We start from the raw sequence: 25,712 nt of genomic DNA on the forward strand, positions 1-25,712 counted from the left end.
TTTATAACACAAAAAACAAGACACAAGAAATACAGAGTAGTAAATGCCCGATACTGGACTTAAACTTGGCCAGAGCAGTTCTAGAACTGTTGGGTCTAAGTATTAAACTCTACAAAAGGCAGAGAAAGGCATCCAAAAAAAATTTAAAAAAAAGAAAATTCCACAAGTGGTCTGCATTCAGAGGATAAGCAGTGACTGTGTGGGACGAAACGGTAGTGTGGGAGGCTGCAACAGATTGCGAGTACTGAAGGTGAGCTCCAGGTCAGAGCCTGGCCCAGGGCAGCAAGAGAAGGGAAGCTCAGAAGGAAGGGCAGGAAGGGCAGCTCAGAAGCTGGAGCTGCTGTGTTGTACTGGGAAGCCACGTGCATCTCGGGGTCAGAGACATCTCTGTTTTCTGATCCCACCTCTGACACCCAGAACAGCGTAAACTTGGAGCTTGGTTTACTGAAGTCTGAACCATGCTATTACCTTGTCTAGTTTTTTCCAAGGACTGGTGAAATACATATAAAGCACTTAATATCGTGCCTGGGAAATCTGGGTTGCTTTGTTGAAACTAAAGATAAATGCTTCCTGTCTCATGGTTCTTCCCAGAGATGGGCAAACACGTTTCTGAGGCTGAGAGCCGGAAGCCGCCTCTGTCTGGAATTCAGGATCCTTACCCAGACACTCCCTTCTCCTTTTTATCATGTATTCTCTTTGAGATAGGAGGACACTCCTTCTTCCTCATTAAATACCAGCTTTACCCATACATTTCTCAGAGCTTTTCCTCACTTATTTACACTACCTGATTGTCAAATTCCACAGGGCTGACCGCTCCTCAGCAAGTTGCCATTCGGATTAATTATAAGGTTCCTGGATGTTTTCTGCCCAGCAGCTATTTACATGATAATGACAGAAATCAGGGAAATGACTTTTAAGGATTTCAATTTTTCCTCTGTAATCCCTGAAAAGAAAACTGGTTAACAGTGAATGTGCCTGCTAAATGCTAGAGTGCTACATGAAAATGGAAAAACATGAAAATGCTTGGACAAATAGCAGATCTAAGTATACTGCTTTTAACCAAATGAATGATTTTTATTTTTTTAAATAGTCCTTGATTGTTCAAGGCAAGACGAGTCTTACACTCTCTCTTCAATAATATTTTATCAAATCAAAATAGAGGAAAATAAATTAAGGAAGAGTATTTGATTATGAAAGGTACATATGTACTACTTGCTGGTATTGAGTGATCTGAATTTCAATTTTATAAACAAGTTTTATGTTGTCTGTGTATTCTTTGGTTATTTTTCCTTCACCTGTAAAGGGTGGGCAAGTCTGAGTTTAAACACTACTTAGAAAAGTGGGAGCACATTATTCACCCACCCACACCCTGATTTTTACGTCTTGAGGTCTTTGGTACAAAGGGGAGTCACTGCAGTGGTGGGTCTGGGACTCAACTCATCCTTTTTAAAAATCTGAATAAAAGGAGAAAAAAAACAAATTATTGAATGATCAAGTTTGTTGAAATGTTTTAACATTATTGTCCATTAAATGAGTCTGGCACCTTGTACTATAATTGGTTGAAGTCTGCCAAGATCTATATGTTGCATCTGGTTAAATAAACTTCTGTTTATCTTAGGGAAAGACATATATAGGAACTTGAACCGTATCCAAAGTTCAATGAAATATGGCCAGAATTGGAAAGTTCATGGAATGAATGAACCAACTCACCAGTGTGTGTCGAGCCTCTTCAGGGTAAACAGCGCTGTGTCTGGGTCTGCTCAGAGAGCCCGGAATGTTGATGGCAAGTCTTGTATAAACACTTTTGGCAAACTGAACACATTATCAATTTTTCTTTTATCCCTCCTGTATTTCCCTTATTTTCTTTATTTAAGGAATTATCAATATGTAGCTTATAGGTAAGAAAAAGACAATTTATGTGCCGTTTTTCTTTATTATTCTAGCCCCACCATTTACCTGATTCCATCAGCCCTTCTTTAGCTTTCCCCCCGGATATGCATCCATCTATTATATGCCAGGTCCTGTGGAACATACCAGTGACAGAGTAGACATCTCTCAGTTCCTGGGATCCCTTGTCGAGGGACAGGTCAGAGAAGCAAATAGGAAGATCAGGACCCAGCCAGGGGCAGGATGCTCTGGGAGCCTGGGAAGGGCATTCTGAAGGCAATGCTATTTAACCTGAATTTGGCAAAATTAACCAGGCAGAAAAGGGAAGGAAGAGAGCCCTAGGGAAAAAAAGCAGCAGGACAAAGGCATGGAAGTGGGAACCCATGTGGTGTATTTGGGGGAACAGCAAAATTTGGATGTGGCCAAAGCAGAAGATGTGGTTGGGGACTTAAAGTGAACAGGAGTAGAAATAAGAGAGTATGGAGACAACCAAGTTCAGTGTCTAAGGAAAACTGGAAGGAAAAACCATCTTTCCTTTAGGCAGCTTCGCTTCCAGTCACTGACACCTCAGACTCAGGCCATGTCTGTGCAAGGATCTGAGTGGGCCTGGATAGAGCCACCAGTGGTCTCTGCTGAAATTGCACTGGACTGGTCTCAAAACTCTGAGTGACTCTGAATGAGCGTGATTTCTGCAGCTGTGTTTAGAATGAGTCATCGTAAGGACTCAGGTGGACGTGGGGATAGAGAAAATGTGGAAATCCAGATGAGACATGAGTGGCGAAGTCACAGCAGGACTCCACTTTGAATGGGAGATTGGCCCCTAAAACTGTGTACACCACACAGGCTCTCGGACTCAACGCATCCTCTGGCGATGATGCCATGCTCATGATCATCTGTGTATGAATCTGCCTCTTTAAATAGTGAGAAAAGCGGGGGGAGGAGAACAAAGAATCTAGTCATCAGGACAGAAGGAAAGAAAAAAAGAAACAGAAAAGCGATGAACTTCCCCAAAGATTTCACGGTTTATAGTTTGTTGATCTCTGCCTTGAAAGGTGGACGATGAGCCTAAGACCTACTGAGTTACCTGTCCAGCATCTCTTAGGCCGTATTCCTCTTTAACAGCATCTCCACTTGCAGACCACCCCACCTGCCTTCATCCTCCAGTGCCTGTGATAATGCCTGCACATGGCAGTTACTCATCAGAAGTTCACTGAGTGAAAGAATGAACAGCCCCACTGACGGCTGCTTTCCCTGCTCTGTCTTCACGGCTGGCAGACTCGTACTGTGTCCTTCAAAATAGGCACCCCCTGGAGCACGCCTCCCTCGACAGGAAACACTTCCTCACTAACAAGCCTCCTGGTGGGCAGACCGTGAGCACCTAGAGGTGGCCTTTTTGGCCTCTCACCCAGATAAATGGCTCACCATGGAAAACTGTAAATGAATTTCGCCATCTCACTAACATTTCACATGACCAGACACTCAAGAAGGGAAACATTTTGGCTCTTCAAAGGCAATGCCTGTCGTGTTAGCAAAGCCTCTGTGAGAGGATTTTGTTAGAATCAACCGAGCACACAGTTTGCTCCATCAGAACTGTTTGCCTGGCCTGAGATGGCAGCAGAGGTGACTGACTAACATGAGGAATTGGCAGTGGGGAGAGAGTTCCAATGACGCAGAGGTCCACCTGCGCTTTACTGATTCATTTATTCATCTGACATCTAGTGAACTGGGATTTGGAAATGTACCGAGGCCCAATCCCTTCACAATTTTAGTCCAGTGCATTAAGTGCTCTTATCAGAGTGAGTCCAGGGACACTGGTATAGGAGTTGACAACCGGTGGTGATTGTCTTTGCAGTGTTCCCACAGGAAGAAAAAGTGTGCAGTGAGGCACGTCCTTCTTCAGACCCCCCACTCCTGTGGAGAGCCCTGCACCCGCGTGGCCAGAGGGGCTCGTTTTCCTTGCTGCTTTCCTCTCCTTCCCCGGCCCCACACCTCGCAAATCTGCATTATCCAGAGGCAGCTGGTGCTACTATGTGGGAGTGTTAAATGTTTAACATCTTGTCACTTGCATAACTGATGGAGTCATCCTTTTTGTTTCCGAGTCTCACTTTTAGGGGTTGCAAAGCTAGATTGATGAGCATTATCAGAGAGAAGTATTTTTTTTTTTTTTTGGAAAGTAAGTGAAGCTGATGACACATTACTTTATAGTTTAGTGAAATTCAGCAAATCTAATTCTATTATCCTGTCAAAGTTTCACAAGAAAGAGACCTGAAAGCATATTTTAGATGAATCTTTAAAGATCTCGGAAGCCACAACCACATCTGCAAAACTCAGATGCATCTGGAACTGACAGACCTTTGTTTCTCTCTAGACTAAGGGGGAGTAAGTAAGATTCTAACAACTAATTAAGTGAAGTTATCTTTGGGGATGCAGTGCCTGCCTCTGCCCCTTGAAAAGATTGCCAGGCAGTAAACTGTAATGGCATTGTTCAATTCCCAGGCTTCTCAAAGTTTATACAGCCACATTTACCCAGGATCACCAAAATAGAAGCTTGCTTTATGAATCATGAACAGAAAACTGAAATGCAGAGTATACAGAGCATTGAAAGTCAGGTCATTTATGCCTTGGTTTATTTTCACAATCATGTGTGAGATATTGGCTAATAAATACATTCTGACCAAAATGCTAAGAGCCATGATTTTAAAGTATTTCCAGAATCTCCATTTATTTGTCAGAGGTTCACACGCTGACAAACTGAAAGGGCTTTTGGCTTCTTTCAGTGTTACTATGTATATACATGTGCATAGAAAGTTCATTATCAAGGGGAGAACTTAAGTAAAAGAGAAGCATTGACAGAATGGCTCATTTTTTTTCTGGTCTCTCCATCATTTATTAGAGAAAAAGTTTCTCACTTACTTCACAGAACTCTCACCTACTTCATAGAACTTACTATGTACTAGTATGTACACTATTTATAGCATATGCCAAACTACCTGAAAGGTAGATATCTCCATTTTTAAGATGGAAAAACTGATCAGTCAGGAAATATGCCCTGAAATAGTAAGTAAACAAGTGGGTTGACCCCAGGCCATCTAAACCCAAAGCCATGTGTGGCCTTTTCAGTACAGCAGAATAGGTTCTGTTTAGAACTCAGGGTAAAAATAAGGTCAAGATTATGGCAAAAATGTGAAGGGAGGGTACGGGTTCAACTGTGTCTCTGGAAAAGATATATTGAAGTCCTAAACCCTAATATCCCAAAATGTGATCTTATTTGGAAATAGGGTGTTTGCAGATGTGACTAGTTAATAAATGGTCACACTGGAGTCGGGCAGGCCCTTAACTCAACGTGATTTGTGTCCTTATAAAAAGAGGCGAGAGACACACAGGTGATGCCGTGTGGAGACAATGGAGGCAGAAAGTGCAGCGATGCAACTAGAGCCAAGGAAGGTCAAGAGCTGGCAGCCTGCACCTGCAGCTGGGGGCCAGGAGCAGGACAGATGGTTCCCTAGAACCTTCAGAAATAACCATCCCCACTGACACCAGAGGTTTAAACTTCTAGCCTCCAAAACCGTAAAAGAATACATTTCTGTTGTTTCGAGCCTCCTGGTTTTGGGAGCTGAAATGGCATCCCTAGGACACCGTTACAGGGGTTGACAGAGCTTCATAAAGGCTCAGGAAGAAGAGAAGCTCTCGGGACTCAATGTCAGGTTGGTGCCCTTCATGAGGATGACTGTCGTGTGTTATTTTTCCTTCAACATTGGAGATCGTAGAGAAAATCCGTAGCTCACTCAGTAGGGGATTTGAAGGATGTTTTTTGGTGCCTTCTCAGAAAATAAATACATGACTTGCCAAAGTTATGGTGAGATTGTAACATTTATAATTCCCATACATATCGCAAGGACCCTGGGAAAGGGCATGCTGTTTAACTGAAGTTTCTCTGATGGTTGCTGTTGGCAACCAGTCCTACAAGAGGCACAGGCCTAATTAGGGAAGAGCTTGCACGTAATTGAGGTCAGACATAACTCAGGTTTGGCAGGCGACTGACATCTGATGTAGGCAAACGAAGGGGACTCTGGTTTGAGGTGGGCAGACACACAGGTTGGAGGCTGAACACTGATGGGACCACTAAAGCTGGATCTGAGAAGGATTCAAGCAGGACAAAGAACAGAAATGCTAAAATCTAAGAAGTCTGAGGTTTTTATCTTCAGAAGCCTCATCCTCACTCAGCTTTCTTTAGACTGGAGAACATCATTGTTTAAAGAACTACCCTCACCCTCGCCAACCTCATGCCCCATGAGGCCAGTTTACCTCGCTTCTGCTCCCAAGAATTTGATATCTGACTCTGTTGAGAAGGAGAAATGTGCCTCAATAAAGAATGGGAATCGAGAGAGTGGTGCTGGTGTCTTCAGGAGCCTCCATAGAGGGGAAGGAAAAGATAAATATACGTACTGTCCTCGGAGGACCGTCAAACTGGGGGTTGGCAGAGAATGTGGATCTGAAGGGCAAGTCATCCATATTTTCATTGATAATAACTTTAGTTATACAACTTTATAATTTTAAAAGTTATAAAAATCTGGTCATTTCTCCTTTTTGGGAAATTTCTCATTAGCCAGAAAAAAAAATGCTATGTTGACTACTATAGAAGACTAGTCAGTGAACGTTACTACGCATTCTGTTCAACCACTCCTTAGTGGGATGGGGAGAGAGTTTCCATTCTGCTGGATGATGGAAATAAAGGGAAGAAACAAGACATGGTTCTGAATCGACGTGGTAACAGTTGAGTCGGGAAGGCCTTATCAAATCTGTATGCTATCATGCGTCAAGTGCCGGCATAGAGAGCACGTCCTTTTACTTTGTGTGTTGGTACCTGAGGAAACTATCAGAATGAAGTTCACTGGGGATACGTCCTACCCGTATGAGGCAGAGAACTATGGGTGACAAGGCTGGGGTGGGCCCTGGCCTGTTGCTCTGCTTGAGACCTGGACCGTGGGGCCCCAGCAGCAGGTGGCGTGGTCAGCCTTATTTGAAAGGAAGATCATCCCTGCAGCTTGGCTGAGGATGGCCTAGAGAGGGGAAAGAGCTGCCTAGTGGCAGAGAAAATCAGTGGTAATGTTGTAAGAATCCGACTTGAGCCAGTCTTGCTATGTTTAAAAGAGGAATGACAAGTTATTGGGGGGGGAGGGTACCACACATTACACACGGTGACATGGTGCCTTCATTATCCATATAGATGGTGTTACACATTCCCATCACTAATTCAAATAATTTATGTCTGCAGCAGTAGTAATGCAGCCACACTCCCCCGACCTTCGTTAGCACAGGTTAAGGCAGCTTACTTCTAGGATTTCCTATTGGATCTCCTTACTGGCAACTCACAAAAATGATCTTAGCAACTGTTAACCACATGATAGACAATATCTTCTTTAACAACCTCTTTCCAAATGTGGCAGAAGTCTAAAAGAAATGTTTACAGTGAGTGTTCCCATGAGCAGAATTGTGAGGAAACGCTGCTAGTACTCAAAACAGAACATAAACATTATTGTCCCCGGCTCTGCCGATAGAGCTTATTCAGAGCTGTCCCTCCCGCACCTCAGCAGGAGCTGTCCATTACCATGTATCACAGCACTCGCGCTCAGCACCTGCAGGCACTTTCTGTGTGGAGATGCCTGTAGGGGGAATTCTTGTAGAGAAGGTTAATGACATTAATCCCATTTTACAGATGGGAATAAAAGACAACTGGGTTATCATCCTTTCTGAGGTCAGATAGTAAATCAATGCCTCATTACCCCATTCATTAGAATTTTCCTTCTATCCAATTTTGAACTAAGCTCCTTCCCTAAGGTACTTAATTAGTATTAAGACTTTCCTGGCATTCGCTTTTTACTAATTCGTATGTCAAACATTAAGTGCCGGCATAGAGAGGCATTGTGCTAGTGGTACTGGCTGGCACAGGAAGTGGTAAGTGTGTCAACTGAGCCAGCCCGTGGAAAGCAGTTTATGCTCAGGGCAGGAGTGGATTTTAATGCGAATAGTCAGCCACATTGTTACTCATGGAGGGCTCCATATGTGCAGGAGCCCTGCCCTGCGTTTTATATGTGATCTGTAGCTCTGTAGTGACTGAGACAGGACTCTGTCTTAGGTCCCATCTCAAAGAAGAGAAAACTCAGGCTTAGAAGGTGACTCGTGCAAATAATACGGCCAATAGTAAGCAGAAAGAGAATTTGAAACTAGGTCCTCTAAAGCCAGAGTTCATTCTCTCAGTCCACAAAGGCAGTGGTTCTCAAAATTTAGAATGTATCAGAATCATCTGGAAGGCTTCTTAGAACACAAATTGCTTGGCCTGCTACCAGAGGGACTGGTACAGTAGGTGTGATGTAGGGTCAAAAATTCCCGTTTCTCATCAGCTCCCAAGGGATGCTGAGGCTGATGATCCAGGGATCACACTTTGAGAAACGCTGCTCTAGGCAGTGTTGTTATTCCTGTAACAAGCTCCAGCTGTGCTCAGCACACAGCGGAGAGCCATTCAAAGTTTTCAGCACATGGTGACCTGGCTGGAGCACAACTTTTAGAAGATTAATTTGGCAACTGTTTGCAGGGTCCTTGAGAACAGATGGTGGACCAGGAGGTTCCCAGCTAAGTCACGTAGAAGCAGAGAGGTGGTAATAGATGTTGAGAAGCATGGGCCTGTAAAGTGGATGGAGAGGGTTTGCAGACTGATTGAGGGGAAAGGAGCTGTCAGGGGTGACGGTCCGCTTCTCGATCTGGGTGGCTAGAAGAACTATTAGGTCATTAATAAAAACAGAGAGGACTGCTACTTTCTTGTGCTTTCCCATCTCCCGATTCCACATAGCCTCCTGCCATTCACTCCCTCAATGTATTGTTTTTATTTATAAGATTCCCACAGCATTTCCATTCTTCCTCTTCCTACGGAGACCAATGTAACTAACAGGTCACTGAAGAGCTCTTGCTCTCTTCTGAGACCCTGTTCTCCTCTGGAGGACCTCTGATTCTCCTCCTCCTTCTAAAAATGTTTCCTGTAGAGGGTGGCTGTGCCGCTCACGCTCTGCTAGGGGATCTTAGTGAATTCTACTAATCTTGACTAAGTTCGTGTTTTCTGTATTTTACCTGAAGCCTCTCTTACAAACATATTATGAAGATCAAAGACTTCATAATCCATCATTAATCATGGCGTGGGTGGGGGGCTCCTCTCTGTACTCTGGGGGCCATGATGGGCACAGTGTTCTTATAGACATTTCTCCTTTGGGCAACAGCTCAACACTCAGCTTTAAGTCCAGATCACTTTTAAATAACGTCCTGTCTCAGTCACTACAGAGGTTTGCAGAGCCAAAATGAGGATGTTCATGGAAATTGTGCACAGGAAAGGTTAAGAGCACACACTCCTAGTTAGCAATAGTGTGACTAACTGGGCCACATCCTGGCCGTGCCCCCTTCTCTGTGTGATCCTTGCCACACTTATTTCCTTATTTATGTTTGCATTCTCATCTATAAAGTGGGGACAATAATGGTACTGACTTCATGGTTATTGTGAGGATAAATGAGTCGATCTGTATAAGTCACTTAAAACAATGTCCGGCCTACAGTCACCACTTAGTAAATATTATCTGTTTTATTAAATATGTGTTCTAGTGCAATAAATCCTTACTTTATCTTACACATACACAAAACCACAAATGTACTGTGTATGTATATATATACACACATGTGTGTATACCCTTTACACATTCTTAATTTAAATGCTACTATATCCATAAAGGCTTCATTTCCTTTCTTCCTGCCTCTGTTTAGCAAATGATTGTCAAAGATCCATTTTATCCTAGGCACAGACCACACAGGAATCAGCAGGGAGGACCAGTCCTTACCCTTGAGAATTGGTGAACAGGCCATTTCAGCAAGTGTGAAAATTTTAGGATAAGAGGAACACAGGGACTAATAAATAACTATAAGAATGAATAAATGGGTGAGTGAATATTTCTAGCTATTTCTACATAAAGGTTAAGTGTTTCAATCCCTGAGAATAAGTCAAAACTTCTTTAAAACCTGTGCTCGGTGCTAGTCTATTCCTAAGGCTGTTTCTACTGTGAATCATAACTACTGCAGAGCCCAGAGTGAAGCCAGGTCTGCCTCCAGCTGCTGTTAATCTTCTAAACAGGAAGCCAGGATCCACGGAGAGCAAAAAATCCAGATGACGGGGATACAGCAACATCCCTCCAAAGACAGACGGCAGGAAGTAATTACTATCTGCCTTATCACTTTTCCAATGCTCTCATGCTGAGATTCACTGGCCAGGGATTGTTCTTTTTAAAAGAGAAAAAAAAATTCTAGTTCAGGCTCTACTGGAAACTTAATACAACAGGTGAAGCATTCAGGCCCGTGATGAATCAGGGCCAGACACAAATAGAAGGCTATGGACTCCGGGGCTTCAAAGAGAGGCATTTAGGGCAGTTCTGCTCTCGGAGCTATGGCCTGCTCTTACTAAGAGCCAGAGTTTAGAGGAGGCAGCTGCTGCAAATGTGCACAAATAAAGGGAGGCTGTGCCGAGCATCCCTGTGGGAGCCCTCAGCAGCTCAGATCCCCATTCCCTAGACAGGGTTTCCTTTCAGCTTGGCACCTCACATTAGAAGGTAGGGGTACACTTCCAGGATGGAGTGCGGGGAATATTTGTAGTAAGAGTTGCATGACTAATTCTCCCAACACGTATCGAAGACTTACTTCTGAAAGATTGTACATTTTAAAAGTAGTATGAAAGAAAGGAGGAACCTGTCTTTCTTCCACAAGTCTAAAAATGGAAGTACATCATTGTTTTTCTAGTTTCTAAAGCCTGTGTGTGTGTGTGAGAGAGAGAGAGAGAAATATCTGAGGAAACAATCCTAGGATGAGCATCATTTATTTTCTTATTGGAATATTGATTATGTAATTTAAATCTGGATCAAAATGGATGTTTTTCTTAGGTTCAAAATCTGTTGTCTTTTTACCTTAGCCTCTGGCTTTAGTGGAAACTTTGCCTGCAGAGAGAATTCCAGATTAGACTGTGACACGGAAAATCCAGCACTGCATGACCCAAAGCTTCAAGAGGTTCATGACCAGAAGCCCAGATGTCTAACTCCAAGCCCACTTGTCTAGTAGAAATGGAAAAATCCAAATTACTAAGGAGAAGGAAGAACCCCATGTGCTCAGGGCAGCAGATCACAGAGTTTGCTGCAGGATCGCAATGCCGTGCAGCAGAAAAGAGTGAGCTTCTGTGAGGGTCGTGTCTGACCCTCCCTCCCCTCCTACTGGCCAGATGACCTCAGGCAGATTGCCTGAACTGCCTGCCCTTCAGTTTCTTCATAGAAAATATAATAACAAAACCCTTACCACATCGTTTCTGGGAAGATTAAATATGTAATGGGAATGTGAAATAAATGTTCTAACACCTATGGTTTTAAAAAATATGTTTATAGGCATTATCCCAATTGACACTTACATGAAAATTACAGATTTGCAAAGACGTATATCATCATATTGTGAGGGTGACATTTGATTTTTGCTATGCATACGTCTTCAAGAACAAGACCAAGCCACAGTGGCAAAGGTGTAGCTGACTATGGAATTCTTGCTGTCACCAAAGAAGTGCTTTGCAAAGCATTGGTCTTTGGCAACAGCCTACCTGTGGCCCACAAACACAGTCAAGTAGTTTTTGTGGCCGTGTCCACAAAAGCTCCAGTGAATTCACCTATTTTCTATCTGAAAAGTCCTTAAGACACATAGCTCATGTCTGGTAATTGCCATCAGAGGCATTTGGAGGCATTCAGAAGAGTCTGTTGGGCATCTTAACAGCCTGATCTTTGCCCCATTTGGCTGGTTACAGAAACATGCGAAGGGGCCTCTGTGGGCCTGTCCAGAGTGGAGAGGGCTCCGCTCATTCAACAGGAAGGTGCAGGCCTCTGCATCTGACACCGTGTGATCCCCAGGGCTGCCGTGTAGCCCCACGGGCTGCGTCAGAGCTGGGCTAGGTAGGGCGAAATGGCGACTCACTATTGGACCTACACACAACCCCTTCCTATTCAAAAACAGTACAGAAATATGCATTAGGAAAAGGCCAGATAAATCTCTTTTGGAATGAAGCTTATGTAAGATTTTTCATTTTCTTAGTTCCAGGAGCTGTGGGGATTCTTTAATCTAATGAATTCATTCATTTAGGAAATATTTATACAGGGCTCACACTTCTAGGCTCTGAAGATAGAGCAGAAAATAAAACAAGAAAAATAATCCCTCCTCATAGAGCTTTTATTCTAACATATGGTGTGACAGGCAACTTTTTTAAAAGTAAATTATGTGTATTAGAGCAGGGATGGGAATAGCGAGTGGAGAAAGAGGTGTAGTTTACAGTTTTAAATAGGTGATCAGGGAAGGCATCAGTCAGGAGACGCACTTGGGCAAATGCATGAATGAGGTGAAGACGAACCCAGGACCCTGGGAAGAGTGTTCCAGGCTGTGGGAGGAGCAGCAGGTCGAAATCCCTGAGGTGGGGTCGTGTCTGTGATCCCAAGGCTGTAACCCGAGGCCAGAGGGAGGCGAGTGACCATGAGGCAGGGAAGGAGGAGGCAGTGTCACCAGGACGTGGGTGCTCACGGGGTCCAGATGCAGAAGGGGTGCGATGGGGCTCCTTTCTGGAAGGATCTCTCTGGCTGAGGTGCTTTGGGACTGGGAGAGAAGAACGGTCCATTAATTTGCTTTCTAAACTTACTTTCTGTTCACTCGATTATCTAATAAATATTTTACTTAGCGCGGGCTATGGGCTGGGTACTGGGGAGACAAACAAATAAGGAACTAGGATGAGACAGTGTGATGAAGAACAAACACCTAACCAAGAACTGAGAAGGGGGCGCTGAGGCCTGCAAGACAGTGTCGTCCATGGCGGCGCGGAGGGAAAGAGGTGCAGGCAGACATGGGAACAGGGACAGGGACAGCACCCACAGGAAGGAAGTGGCTGCATTTGTTGGGCACCAGCTCTGAAGTGGGGATTCTTCCCAGGATCCTAATTGTGTATCATCTGGTAAAATCATCACAAAGACTCTGTGGGTAGCAGGCGCTATTACTGTCCTCACAGGACAGGGGGGAGTGTGAGGCTCAGGAAGGCAAAGGAGCTCCGTCAAGGCCAGCAGCCAGGGAGTGGAGGTGCCGGGACTGGGGGCCCTGCCTTGTCTGACTCTCACCCCATGTTCCTAACCAGTTGTCCCGCCTGCACAGAGCACTGAGGCTGGGCAAAGAGGCTGAAGAAATGCTCAGGAGCTCAGTTCAACCCAATTCATATTTTAAAATAAGTGTTTTAAGGAAACTCTGTGCCAGGCCCCAAATGCCAGGACTACAGAGCTAAATAGTAAAGCCTGGCTCCTGTTCTAAGGGAGTGTGCTTCTGGGGTGCCACGCATCAAAACTTGATAAATACCAGTGGGAAAATGACCATGAGGGTCTGGCTGTGCAGGAGGCCACAGAGCACTTCTCACAGAATCCATGGCCGTGTTGCTGCCAACACAGAAGGAGGACCAGCAGTCGGCTCAGCAGGAAATGTCAAACCCTGGGCTGGCCCAGGATTCAAAGAGGCATCACAGTACATCACAGCCAAGTGGGGGAAGAGCCCCACGTTCCTGGCAGGAGAAAAGCTTTTCAGCGAGAACAAGGCACCCCAGCAACATAATCCCATTTTGTTATTCAGGGCCTGACAGCAGAGGATACACAGAGGGAAGAGGGAAGCTTCAGTGGAATGGGACAGACAGTGGGTCCCAGAGGTTCGCTATACATTCTCTTAAAACAAAACAAAACAACAGCAAAAAAACATTGCTTATAATTTTGTAACCTCCTTGGGGCAATTCAAATGGTGTGTAAAGATCAATGTTCTGCATGTTCAAAGAGTTTAGGGAGTTTTAAAACCTTCCCATTCACACTGGCCTGTCATAAAGAACAAAGGAACATGGAATTTCTTGCAGGGATCTGAATTCACACAAAAGAACCCAGAGATCTAAAATCAACAAAGATGGCCTTTGAACTTTCCTCAATCCAAAAGGGGAAAAGAATATGTATTGCTCTGCAGGCGTCTATCTAGTGACTGCTTTCATCTTTCATCAATGAAATTGTTTTTGATTTTTTATTTATGTAACAATCCAGTGGCCATTAGTATAAAGTATTGGTTAAGAGCTTGGGCTCAGGTGGACCTGAGTTCAAATTCAAGTTCAAGCAGCCAAGTGCAAGAGGCTGGAACTTGAGCAGGATGAGAGGGCCTTGCAAAGGGGCACACAGCCCAGTGCCAAGCGTGAGACCCCAAGGAGGGCGCCCACTTGGGGCAGGCAGATAAATATCAGAGCACATGAGGAGGAGGAAGGCTGAGGGTATTGGAGCCCACGTGGGGTAAAGGAGGACGTCTAGCAGGTGTTGGGAGTGTGGAAGACGGGACATAACAGCAACAGGACATCTGTACATTCAGGGCATTGAATACATATCAATAAATATATTAAGGCGAATGGAAGCTGGGATTCTCCCTGTCACAGGAAGGTGCTGTAAATATAAAGAGGCATAAACTAGCTGTGGTGTTGTCTTGGAAATGGAGATGTAGGCATAGAGTTCTGCTTTGACAAAGAGAAGTCAAAATAAGTCTGCACACACGTGTGCTCACACAGGCTCTCCAGCTCCTCCTGTTCAGCGAGAGGGCCTGAGAGCTGCAGGACTTCCACGCAAGGAGCACCCCAGCACCTCGGCCGGCAGGTCTCACCTCCACCAAAGTGACGCCAGAGACCTGGAGGAACGGTACACATCAGGGAGGAGACAAGCAACGTGCAAAATAAGAAAATAAGCCTGAAACATCTTGTGCCAGAAAGTAAAGAGGTACAAAGAAAGATGGTTACATGTCAAAGGGACAGCTCGAAGGCACTCCAGCGGGCCAATTATGAGATAATTTGTGCATCAAAATAAACAATGACAATAATATGAAAAAATAATAACCATAAATGCATATAGATATAAATACATGAAGAGATTAAAATTTGGCTGAGGTACAGGATATTTATATAGTCTCGAAGTAACTCCCCACAAAATCCTTATTAATTACGGAGAAAGAAAAAGAGTAATTTTATAATAGAGAAGCTTGTCAGACACCACCTTCATCAAGTAATCAAAATTAACAACACAATAATGGGGCAAATCAAAATGTGATGAGATACAATGAAAAGAACATAACATCACTTCTGCGATACTCCCGCCAAAGATGTATAATTTGAATCTAATCATTAGGAAACCTCATATAAATCCAAACTGAAGAGCATTCTGCAAAATTACTGGCTTGTCATCTTCAAAAATGTCAAGGTTATGAAATTCAAGTAAAGACTAAAACGATTCCAGGTCGAAAGAGTTTACAGAAACATGGCCCCTAAATTCAGTATGTGATTCTGAATTGGATCCTTTCTTACTGTAAAACACATTATTAAGATAACCGGCAATACGTCAGTGCTAGAATCAAGTGACTGTAGTGTGGTTGTATAGGAGAATGTCTTCATTTTAGATGCACTCAAGTATTTGGAAGATAATGGGTATTAGATTTTCAACTTTCATACCATTCAGGAAAACCCTGTGCAATTGCTGCAACTTTATATTTGAGATTGTTTCAAAATGAAAAGGTTTTTGTGAATGTTTATGTATTCACTCTTTCCATTTGATTTCCTAGGTCTTTCCATGTGTCCTTACCTTGACCTATTACAGGATGACCCCTCCCTTGGTAAACCCAGGCTTTCCCCCTCATTTCTCTTCCTAGGGAAAATGTCCCTCAGAGGGTGGACCTTTTTCTCCTGGGCTGAGGTTTCCCTGTACCTGACTCCCCTTCAGTTTACTCCATAGGGTGGGGCCTGTGTCCATCTTGCCGTGTCCATATCCCTAGGACACAGCACATTTCTTGTCCTTATGCTCAGTAAACAACCATGGAGAGAGACATAGTTATGAGCATAATTTGGGGAATCATTTCAAGATGAAGTGAGAAAAGAATGGCATTTGGATACTGCCTGGCTAGGTTTGAATTGAAACGGTGTGATCTGTGACTGGGCAGGTGGAATGGCCTGTAATCCCAGCACTCTGAGACGCCAAGGAGGCCTGGTCTCAAGAGTTTGAGACCTGAGCTCAGGAGTTTGAGACCAGCCTGAGCAAAAGCGGGACCCCATCCCTACTGCAAACAGAAAAGCTATCTGGGCATCATGGAGGTGACTGTAGTCCCACTTACTTGGGTGGCTAAGACAGGAGGATCCCTTAAGCTCAAGACTTTAAGGTTGCTATGAGTTACCATGACATCACAGCACTCTACCCAGGGCAACAGAGTGAGACTCTGTCTCAAAAAGTACAACACACAAAAACCATGTTCTTGGATGAGACTGAGACTCAGTGACCATTGGTTTCCTCATATGTAAAGAGGGTGTTAGGTAGGGGAAGATTGAATAACACTTCAAGTGGAGTGTCTGGCACTTAGCAAGTATGCAACAAATTTCAGTTTTCCTTTTCTCCTTAAAAGTAAGAATAAAAACCGCCTAGGAAGACTAGACATTTAGAATCCCAGGCTATATTCCTAACATTGCTACTTCCTTGACGTCTATGAACTTGGGTAGGTTAGTTTACTTCTCAAAGCCTCAGTTTCCTTCTTGGTAAAATGGGAGGTAAGAAAATAGGGCCATGAGGAGTGGGCTTCATGACAGTCATGCCACCGTGATCTTTAACTTCTAATGTTTAAAATGTTTTCCATTGTCTTGGGTGATAGTGAGCACAGAAGGTAAAGGAGGTGAAATATTTGGCTATAGAAAGGATAAGCCTCAGCTTGAGCAGCCCCAGCGTGCCGAGCCTACCTCTCAATGGTTTGCACAACTGCCTCATTGATACTTGCTTAAATTAGTAGGTAAATCGAGAGGGGGTGGTGTTGTCAGGTTACCGTGAGCACATTAATAATTTATGAGTCATTGAAGAATTAACACACACTTTAAATTCTCTCTGCATTTTTCCTTATTCATAATTCTTTGCCTAATTGCTTTTTCTTTTAAAAATGAGTGAGGTGAGACCTTGGATATTTGCCTAATGGCTCAAACAGAGCCATGACCAGGTTGCCAAGTCTTTCTGTCTTTTTATAGCTTGAGGACATTTGCCATTGAAAGAAAACTGATGGGTTTGATTTTCCTGAAAGAGATATTTTACACTGACCTCTGGCCCCTTAAATGCTGTGGTCGTTGTCTATTCACTGTGATGGCAGCAATAAATTTGTTTTAATTTAAGACATTGTCAAGTAGGAAATATTGATATAGACAAAATAATGCCTTGAAAACAGCCAGGATAAAATCATGAATAAATAAACATGTTGAACTTAACAGATAAATTACAAATGCTCATTCATAAGAATCTGACTCGACCATTTCAAAGTTAGGCCAGAGATATTCCCACTTCTAATAGAAATGTCGTCTGACTCTTTAGGCCAGAGGAAAGGTGGACTGCATGGAAAGACATTGTAAGGCATAGAGAGGCATTTATCCCTTATGACAGATCTGTTTTAAATAGACCTATTTGTTTTCAGCTAAATGCCAAAAGGATGAGCCAGATGACTCAAGTAGCCTTTTATATGGTGAGGCATTTATTTTCCAAGTGTAAACACCTTTATTAGGCATCTCAGAAAGCTGTTTCTTTGCTTTTTCTTTGTATTAGTTCCTTAGATTGGTGGCAAAAAACTGAAATTTTGGTTAGATGCTATCTGTGTGTATTTCCTTATGAGTGAAAGTAATGACTTATAACTTGGATATATTTGTCTTGAAGAAGGGGATAAGGTTGCATATGGCATTGATCCTTGTACTAATATTCCTACATAGGTAACATCATTAGGACAAGATGGCAATAAACCTGCAAACAGCCTTGCAAAGTTGTGAAGCCTTGGATGGTATTGCCTTATTCAGTGTCCAAATGGTGAAATCTTCCAGGGTACAGGTAGCCTGAGGGCATTGTTAACCAATAAAAACTAATTGGCACAATTCGGAGGGAAGAATTTTTTGCCTGAGGTCTTCAATCACACTAATACCTAATGGCTTCCTGTTCAACGTAGCCAGGGCTGTGTTTAGGAAGATGAATCCATGCATTCAGCTTGGAAAATCTTACATAAGATGAGAAGGTTGAGAGGGATCATACACATAGCATTTAGAAACTTCAGTGCATGTGTGTCTCATGTTTCAGCATCACTGCAAGGTAACAGGCAAGCAAATGTCAGGTAGGGGAAAGTATCAGTCTTAAAAGATCAAATAAAGCAAGACACCAGAAAGCTGATTCTAGTTTTGCTGTGCTGATAAGGGACGTTTCTCTATGAGGAATTTAGTGTTCATCTTTATATGCAAAGAATCCAAATCCTTGTAACTCATAGCTAATTCCGTGACCTCCCCAAACGACAATGCGATAATAGTTTGACCTGGACTGCTATCAAATGTAGTATGTTTTAGCAGAAAGAACATGGGCTGAAAGTCCAAAGACCTTCTGTTCAAGTGCTGGCTCTGACTCTTGCTAGCTCTATGAATTAATGCAAGTCATTCAAAATTTCCAAGCCTAATTTTCCATCCCCATAGAACACAGGTAACATTAATGCCTTCCCAGACATCTCATGAGGGTTTTGTATAAATGTTATAAACTAATCAATAGAAAAGTATGAGAAAGCTATAAAGCCCTCTGCAAGTGCAATAAATTAGCATGTTATATTAGAATGTCCCTGATGCTGTATGTCTCTTTTTTTATTCAGTTGTTTTCATTTCACTCTTACTTTCAAGGCATGTCAAACAGTATACACCTGCTATAATTACCAAATCAAATCTCTTAATTCTGCAAAAGCTACATTGGAAGAATGTGATTTTTTAAAAAAATGGTTTCTTTCAGACTATGTGCCCATCTGAAGTCTTCTTTGGAATGTACTTCATCAGAAGCAATTATGGCACTAGCAAATATTCTGAGGGTTCATGAAATCCCACAGCCAAAACCATGATTTATTCTTCCAATACCAAAAGCATTTGGCAGGCTGTAGTTTGGAAGACAAAATACTATCTGCTTAGAACCTCTAAATGAGGCCATCTGGATTCATTGTGACACTGACTGTCTTGTCTGGTCCTACCACTCTGGAGAGATGGCACCAGACTTCCTGTCTCTTCGGGCAAAATTTTTCTTATTTTTCTTGAGGCTAGCCTACCAATTTGCCTTTCTGGATTGAGATGACATAGAGTTTTATAGGTGCCCTCACCCCTGAAGCATGGCAATATGAACATTCTACAAATTAACCTTACACAAAAACTTTGTTATGCAGTTCTGGATTCCCTAGTACCAGCCTTACATGAGCTGTCATTCGAATTCTTAATGATGGGTTTATGTGAAAGTTGTTTCTCTACACTTTCCTCTGATTCATTACAGGCAGTGTGGTTCTGCCTTTGAAATTGAGCACTAAAGATGATGGCTCCTCCAGGCACACAGCAAGGTTCAGTACCATCTCTAATGAAATGCATTCAGACAAAAATCTACGAATACCACTGTGAGTAGTAGCGAGGACATGTAGCCAAGGACGCTGTGGCAAGTATGTGAAAACTGGGCATTCAGCCCTAGCCAAATGCCAACACTTCAGATAAGGAAGATAGAAATCTCATGCCTAAGTGGGAACTGTGCAATCTCACTCTGCCTTTCCAACATGGCAAAGCAAGGTTCTCAGAGTCTACATGACTCATGAATGACGTCTGACAAATCATAGAATGTAGGAACTAAAGGGACCTGGGGAGTCACATGTGTGACCGCCAGTTGTACCATTAGATGTCTCTTGAGGACCTTCAGGCTTGGCTTCATCTCTTCCAGGAAAGGATTGTGCCACCTTCCAGAACAACTCAATCTATTTGGAGACAATTCTAACCTTAGGAAATATGATGTTTTATTTTAATTATTGTCAATATCTAAGGTCTGTCCTTCCTGTCTTTGCCCGGGTTTTTGAGACCATTCACAGACCATGCGACCCTTTGCAAACAGGCTAACTTGTTCTGACAAGACATGGCCCCCACAAAAATACAGACTGCACACTACAGGTCTGAATGTGAACTGGACTCACTAGCAGATGCTTCCTAGGAAGTCTATATACCTAATGTGTGGATAAAGAAATACCAAATTTTTTTAAAATTTTGTTTCTACAGTTCATTTTGGATAAATTATTAATTTATTAGAGCACCTTTATAAGAGCCAATAGCTGATGATTATATTTATCTTTACACATATACACAAAGCTACTTTGAATTGTTTGGCCTACAAACATTTTAGAGCTAAAATAAGATACCAATATAATGTGGTGCATGCAAAAACTAACCTAAAGACTCTTTTATCCACTTTTTATAAGAGAAAATTTCATTCCAAACTCACAAAATGCATACATGAAAGTATCCATATGGTAAATTATATGTCATTCATATATGTGCCCATCTACGGTAGGAGGGCTGGTAATTAAGGTGATGAGTTCATCCTAGAAAAAGTGCTACATACCTTATCACTGAATATCACTACAGTTACCTTCAAAGTCCTCCCCTGGGGAAGCTGTGCACTGACACCAGTGTCCACTCCACCCTTCAAAGCAATTTTGGAACTCTTTATTTCTGGAATGACCATTAGAGCTATCATCATATAGCACAGAAAATACACAACAATCGCAAACACCCCTCAGCAAGACACCACCACATACGCACATGAACAAAGCTGTGAGACCAAGATTGTGAAACTTACCCCGTTGTTTGTAAAAGGCTGCCAACATAGGCACACAGTGGCCAGTTCATGATCTTATTGCCAGACCTCGTATGGGGAGGGACAGTTCTGACGGCTGCATGGACGCACAGCTTCCCAGGAGGAGCACTTCAAAGGTAACCAGAGTGCTATTCAGCAATAAGGCATGCAGCACTTTTTTTAGGACGAGTTTGTGAACTTAATTGTCATACTTCATACGTATCATCCTTTTCACAATGAAGAAACCTGACTAGTTGCCCAGTAATATTGAGTGAAATACAGCAAGTGCTTTCCTTACCTGCCATAGCTCACGCTTGCTTTCGTTGAACTCACGGGGCAGCTGCGTCCCTGGGAGTGCCTTGTGTTCAGCGACCACGACCTCAGCAAACACAGTCCTGACGTGCCTCTTAAACTCTGCACGTCTGTGAAACCCTTGCTGGATGCACGTGGGCTGAGAACAACTGGTTCCACTGCTCAGGGTCTGGTTTCTTCTGTGTTGTTTGACCGGGGCATGCTCAGCTTCCATCTGTCACCCTAGACCAGCATCTGGAGCCGGCCTGCGTCGTATCTCTTGGCCAAACAGGGTAAGTCCCCTGGCACGAATTATATTCAGTAACCGAACAGACAGAGCAGCTTGGAGATGGACTTCTATTCATGGGAAATCAGATAGCCATTTTGGTGATAAAATATTTATTCCCTATTGCTTTGTGTTGCCAAGACTACTGTGCACAGCACGTTTCTCAAGAACAGGGAGAGCCCTGAAGAGGATACATATTGATAAAGGAAATTATATTTTGACAAATATCTTGTGTAACATTCTATGGCCAATTAATGTTGACTGAGATCACATCGTGTCCCTCTCTAAGCAAAACTCTATCTTCTTTTTAATCATTGCTTTCCTCTAAGAAATAGCACCTCTACAGTTTGAGGAAGTGAGGCCAAAGATGCACTCATTTTTAAGGCAACTAAGTGAATTCATCAGTGTGAGCTAATGTTAGTTTTCAGAAAAAAAAAAATCTGTGTCTAAACGTGCATTTTGGAATCACTTAATTGTATTTCATTTAATACACTTTGATTTTAACTAGAGGTTTGTATAAAGTATTGACTAGACCCTACAGGAATCCAAAGATGTTAGACAGAGTGTCTGACCTCCAGGAGCTCACTGTTTAATAGAACTCGCTAGCAATAAAGATAATTCTACACCAAGGCAGACTCTGATAAGCACTGTGTTGGAGTACAGAGTTCTAGAGAGATACAGAAGAGGCAGAGGTTAATTCTGATGGGGGTTTTCAAGGGGGCTTCAAGGAAAATACTGTCTTTGAGCTGGACATTGAAGAATAGTAAAGGTAGGTAACACTGATTGGGCGCTTACTAAATGCGAGCACTCTTCAAAGTCCTTTAAATTTATTGACAGTTTAAATTAAGAATCTTACAGGCTAAGTATTACAGTAATTCCTGTTTTATAGTTGTATAACTGAGGCATAGAGCAGTTGGATAACTTGCCAGAGGTCACAAGTAGTAAGTGATGGAGTCAGGATTCAAATTCAAGTCCTCGGGCACTGGAATGCTCATTCTTGATCCTAACACCACAGTGCTTCTCGGCGGGGGTAAATAAGATGTCAACAAGTAGATCTCAGCAGTGGGAGCAGCTCAGCCACGGTCACAGGTAAGAAGAAATTCAGGAATATTTGGAAAATCCAGCGCCCATTACTGTAGGTTGAACTTGATTTTAAAAAGATCTATTGAGCTATTATAGAATACCAGATATGCGTGGAACAAGGGTTGGGGAGAGTGGTTCGTAGAGGGCTTGGAGCACAGGCTGGAAACACTGCAAGGGAAAGGAAGGAGTGTGGTGGTAAGATTGGTGTTACAGGGAGACCTTGTTTGGCGGTGAGAGGTGGTGTTTGAGTGACTGGAGGGAAGGACACTCTTTAGAGATCTATTAATTGATTAAAAACTTCTCCTCTGTGCCAGGCACCATTCTGAGTTTTGAGGATATAGCAGAGAACAAAGGATGAGTCCCCCCCCTCACTGTGTGGGAAAAATACGGAGGTAGACCAATAAGCAAGATAATTTTACATTGTTCTGAAAGGAAGAAATAGGGTGATCTAATGTGATAGAGAGCGACATGGACAAAGGAGGGATCACTTAGTGATGGTGGCTAGGGAAAGCCTCGTGGAGAAAGTGGCATTTGAACTGAGGCCTCAACGACAGAAGAGAGTCATTCAGAGGTGAAGAAAGACAGGGTTCTGCAAAACAGGACTTGCGCTGACAAAGAGCTTTGGAGGCAGAGTTAACAATGCAAAGGCTCTGAATTGGGAAAGCTTGGGGCATTCATGAGACAAAAAGAACAAATTCCAAAAAAATAGTACTCAGCCAAAGATGGGGAGGGGGACCCAGGGTGAGAACTGAGAGGCAGGCAGAGTCAGGACCTTGTGGGCAAGTGCAGGGCGTTTGTTTGCCTTTCATTCCGAATGAACTGGGGAATGAAAGGATCATGCTGGACAACATATGGAGAATGGACCATGAGGGCACAGAAGTGAAAGCAGGGAGATCAATGAGGTGGAAATTTGCAGAGGTCCAGACGAAGAAAAGGATTATGTGGCCTAGACCCAGAAGGAGGGGAGAGGGCTGCATGAGGGTTACATTTTGAAGGCAGAGCTGAAAACACTTGCATTGGGTGAGGTCATCCTAACCAGGATGACCCCAAGAATACTGGGGTAAGTCACTAACTAATGTAATATTACTGACTGTAATGGAGAGAGTTGGCATGGAGACGGGAGAGTTAAGTCTTCTATAGGCATAGTGAGGGCATTGCAACAGGAACTAGGGTAGCCACTTAGAGAATGGCAGAGTACAAATGCATGTGAGAAAGATTAAGATCTATAATCAACTAACAGATGCAATTAGACACTAGCAGAGGGTTTTTGATAATTTCAGGTTTTAGTCTGGTGAACAAAAAAAGGAAGTGACCCCATTAACCAAAATGGTAAGAGTGGTTAAAGACTGGACAAAACCATAAGACTTGGGATCTCAAAGACAAGGATTTCAATCCTAGATGAGCCATTTACCAAACCTGTGTGACAAGTTATTTTACTGTTCTGGCCACAATTTTCTTATTTGTAAATGAGAAAAATTATATCATAGTGATACAATAGTGATAAGAATTAAATGAGATGGTTATATGTAAGTGAATAAAACCCAGGAATCACGCACTACATTTTGTTATCACTACATCTTTTAACCATCCTTATAAAAATAGCAATATAATAATAATAATGCTTCTCTGAATGTGTTTTTTTATATCACTACTAAGATAATAATGTTCTTTGTCTTAGTTTCTTTTTAGTAAGGATTCAAAGCATATTAACCCAGATTTAGATTCAATACTCCTTTTTATTAATATTTAATCATTAAAACAAACTGGAAATTATTTATATTCTTTTCCTATTGTACAGAGAACTAACCTGAGGGTCAGAAAAGGTGACTTGCCTAAGATTATATTGCCAGGAATTGTAACCTATGTGAATAGCCAGGACTCACACCTAGATCTGATTTACACCAAAGAGTTCTGAACTCTTCCCCAGCTTGTCATTTAGAAGATAAAAATGTATTTGTGTCATGTGGCTATTTCTCTGAGATCTAGGCTGTTTTATATAAATGTTTTTAGCAAATGGCCACAGTGTGCAATTGTGTGTTTCATTAACTTTCCAGCGCTGGACATTGCTCCTCTCCAGGCTTGTCTCTGAAGGACATGAAAAGAGGCCTTCAGTACTCACCAGTTGACCAATATGGTAAGTACACAGATTCTTTAGATTTATTAAGGAAATTATTACTACCCCCCACGAAGGTGATTCTGCTTGATAAAAAGGGGGAAAACATTGTATCCTGTAATATCTAAAAATGAAAGATGCTTTAAAAATATTATATTACACAAGGGCAAAATCTGGCCTTCTTTGTCTTTTTTAACTCTACATTTACTGTTAAAATATATAAGGTGTGTGTGTGTGAGCACATGTGGGTTTGCAGGGGTGTGCGAGAGTATGTGTGAGTGCGTGTGCATGTCTGCCTCTCCCACTTTGTCTCCAAACACTTTCCAGGACCTGACTAAGCGCATTACTTCTGAGCTCCACATAAAGGGTGTGTAGGCAGGGAGAAGAAAAACAAGAGATGAGCTTCCTCAGTTACATAATATGCCGCAAGAGCTCTTTCCCCTCTAGTCAGGCACCCGGGGTAAAGTGTAAACCCAGCCCTTCTCTCAAACAGCAGGAGAGGAGGTGAGGAAAGAGTTGATGGGATCCATTTTTCACAAGCCTGCTTCAAAAAGAATTAATAAAGCTCTTTGAAATAATTAACAGTTCTTTGCAGGCCTCTGGAAGCCAGAGGATGGACAATTGATCTTATCATCGGCTGCCATATCAACGTGCTAGGCTGGGATGTCCTTTCTCCAACCCTTAAGCCTGAGAGGCTCTATACTTACTTGGAATTTTAGCACAATAGGCCCATTTATTCATTGCAACTTCCTTTGACTATATGGAGAACTAAAAAAATGTGTGTCAGTTAAATAGATCAGATTTATTACAAGTGCCGGGTTTGGGGAAGAATAAATTGGACGATGCTTGCCTGGTTCTCTGGTATAGATGGCCATAGACCCTGTAGATCTTTGGCTTTGGGATTCTCACCAATTTACCCCATCTGCCAAGGGTCATTACCTAAGGCCTCAGAAAGGTTTTAAGGAAGAAAAGAAGGAGAAATGTCCTGGATGGATGCAGACAAACTACTTGGGTACATTAAAGAAAAAAAAAAAAAAACTGTGTGCTTCTGCCTCCCAATACGTGTCTGGAATGCAGTTCTGTGCTTTTCATCATCAGCTTTACAACCTAATTGGCCAGTCCAGTAACAGACGCTTTTGAGGCGAAAATGTGTTCCAGTGTCAGATCATCACATTTTTATTAGATATAATATCATTTCCTCAAACCTTTACAGATGTGATTTCACAGCCTCAAAATATAGGGTGCCTTTTGAAACGTGTGCTTTGACCAG

At 42.6% G+C, this 25,712-nt stretch overlaps 1 protein-coding gene across 1 annotated transcript in view; it reads left to right on the forward strand.

The window, feature by feature from the left end:
• TNNI3K (TNNI3 interacting kinase) overlaps nt 1-25,712 on the forward strand; it is a 251,733-nt gene that overhangs the window by 223,509 nt on the left and 2,512 nt on the right. Inside the window, exon 23 of the mRNA XM_053591701.1 lies at nt 24,384-24,463. Within this exon, the coding sequence (XP_053447676.1) occupies nt 24,384-24,463 (80 nt within the window). The remainder of the gene's footprint in view (nt 1-24,383; nt 24,464-25,712) is intronic.

Source organism: Nycticebus coucang, chromosome 5, assembly GCF_027406575.1.
Source record: "Nycticebus coucang isolate mNycCou1 chromosome 5, mNycCou1.pri, whole genome shotgun sequence".
Taxonomy (NCBI): domain Eukaryota; kingdom Metazoa; phylum Chordata; class Mammalia; order Primates; family Lorisidae; genus Nycticebus; species Nycticebus coucang.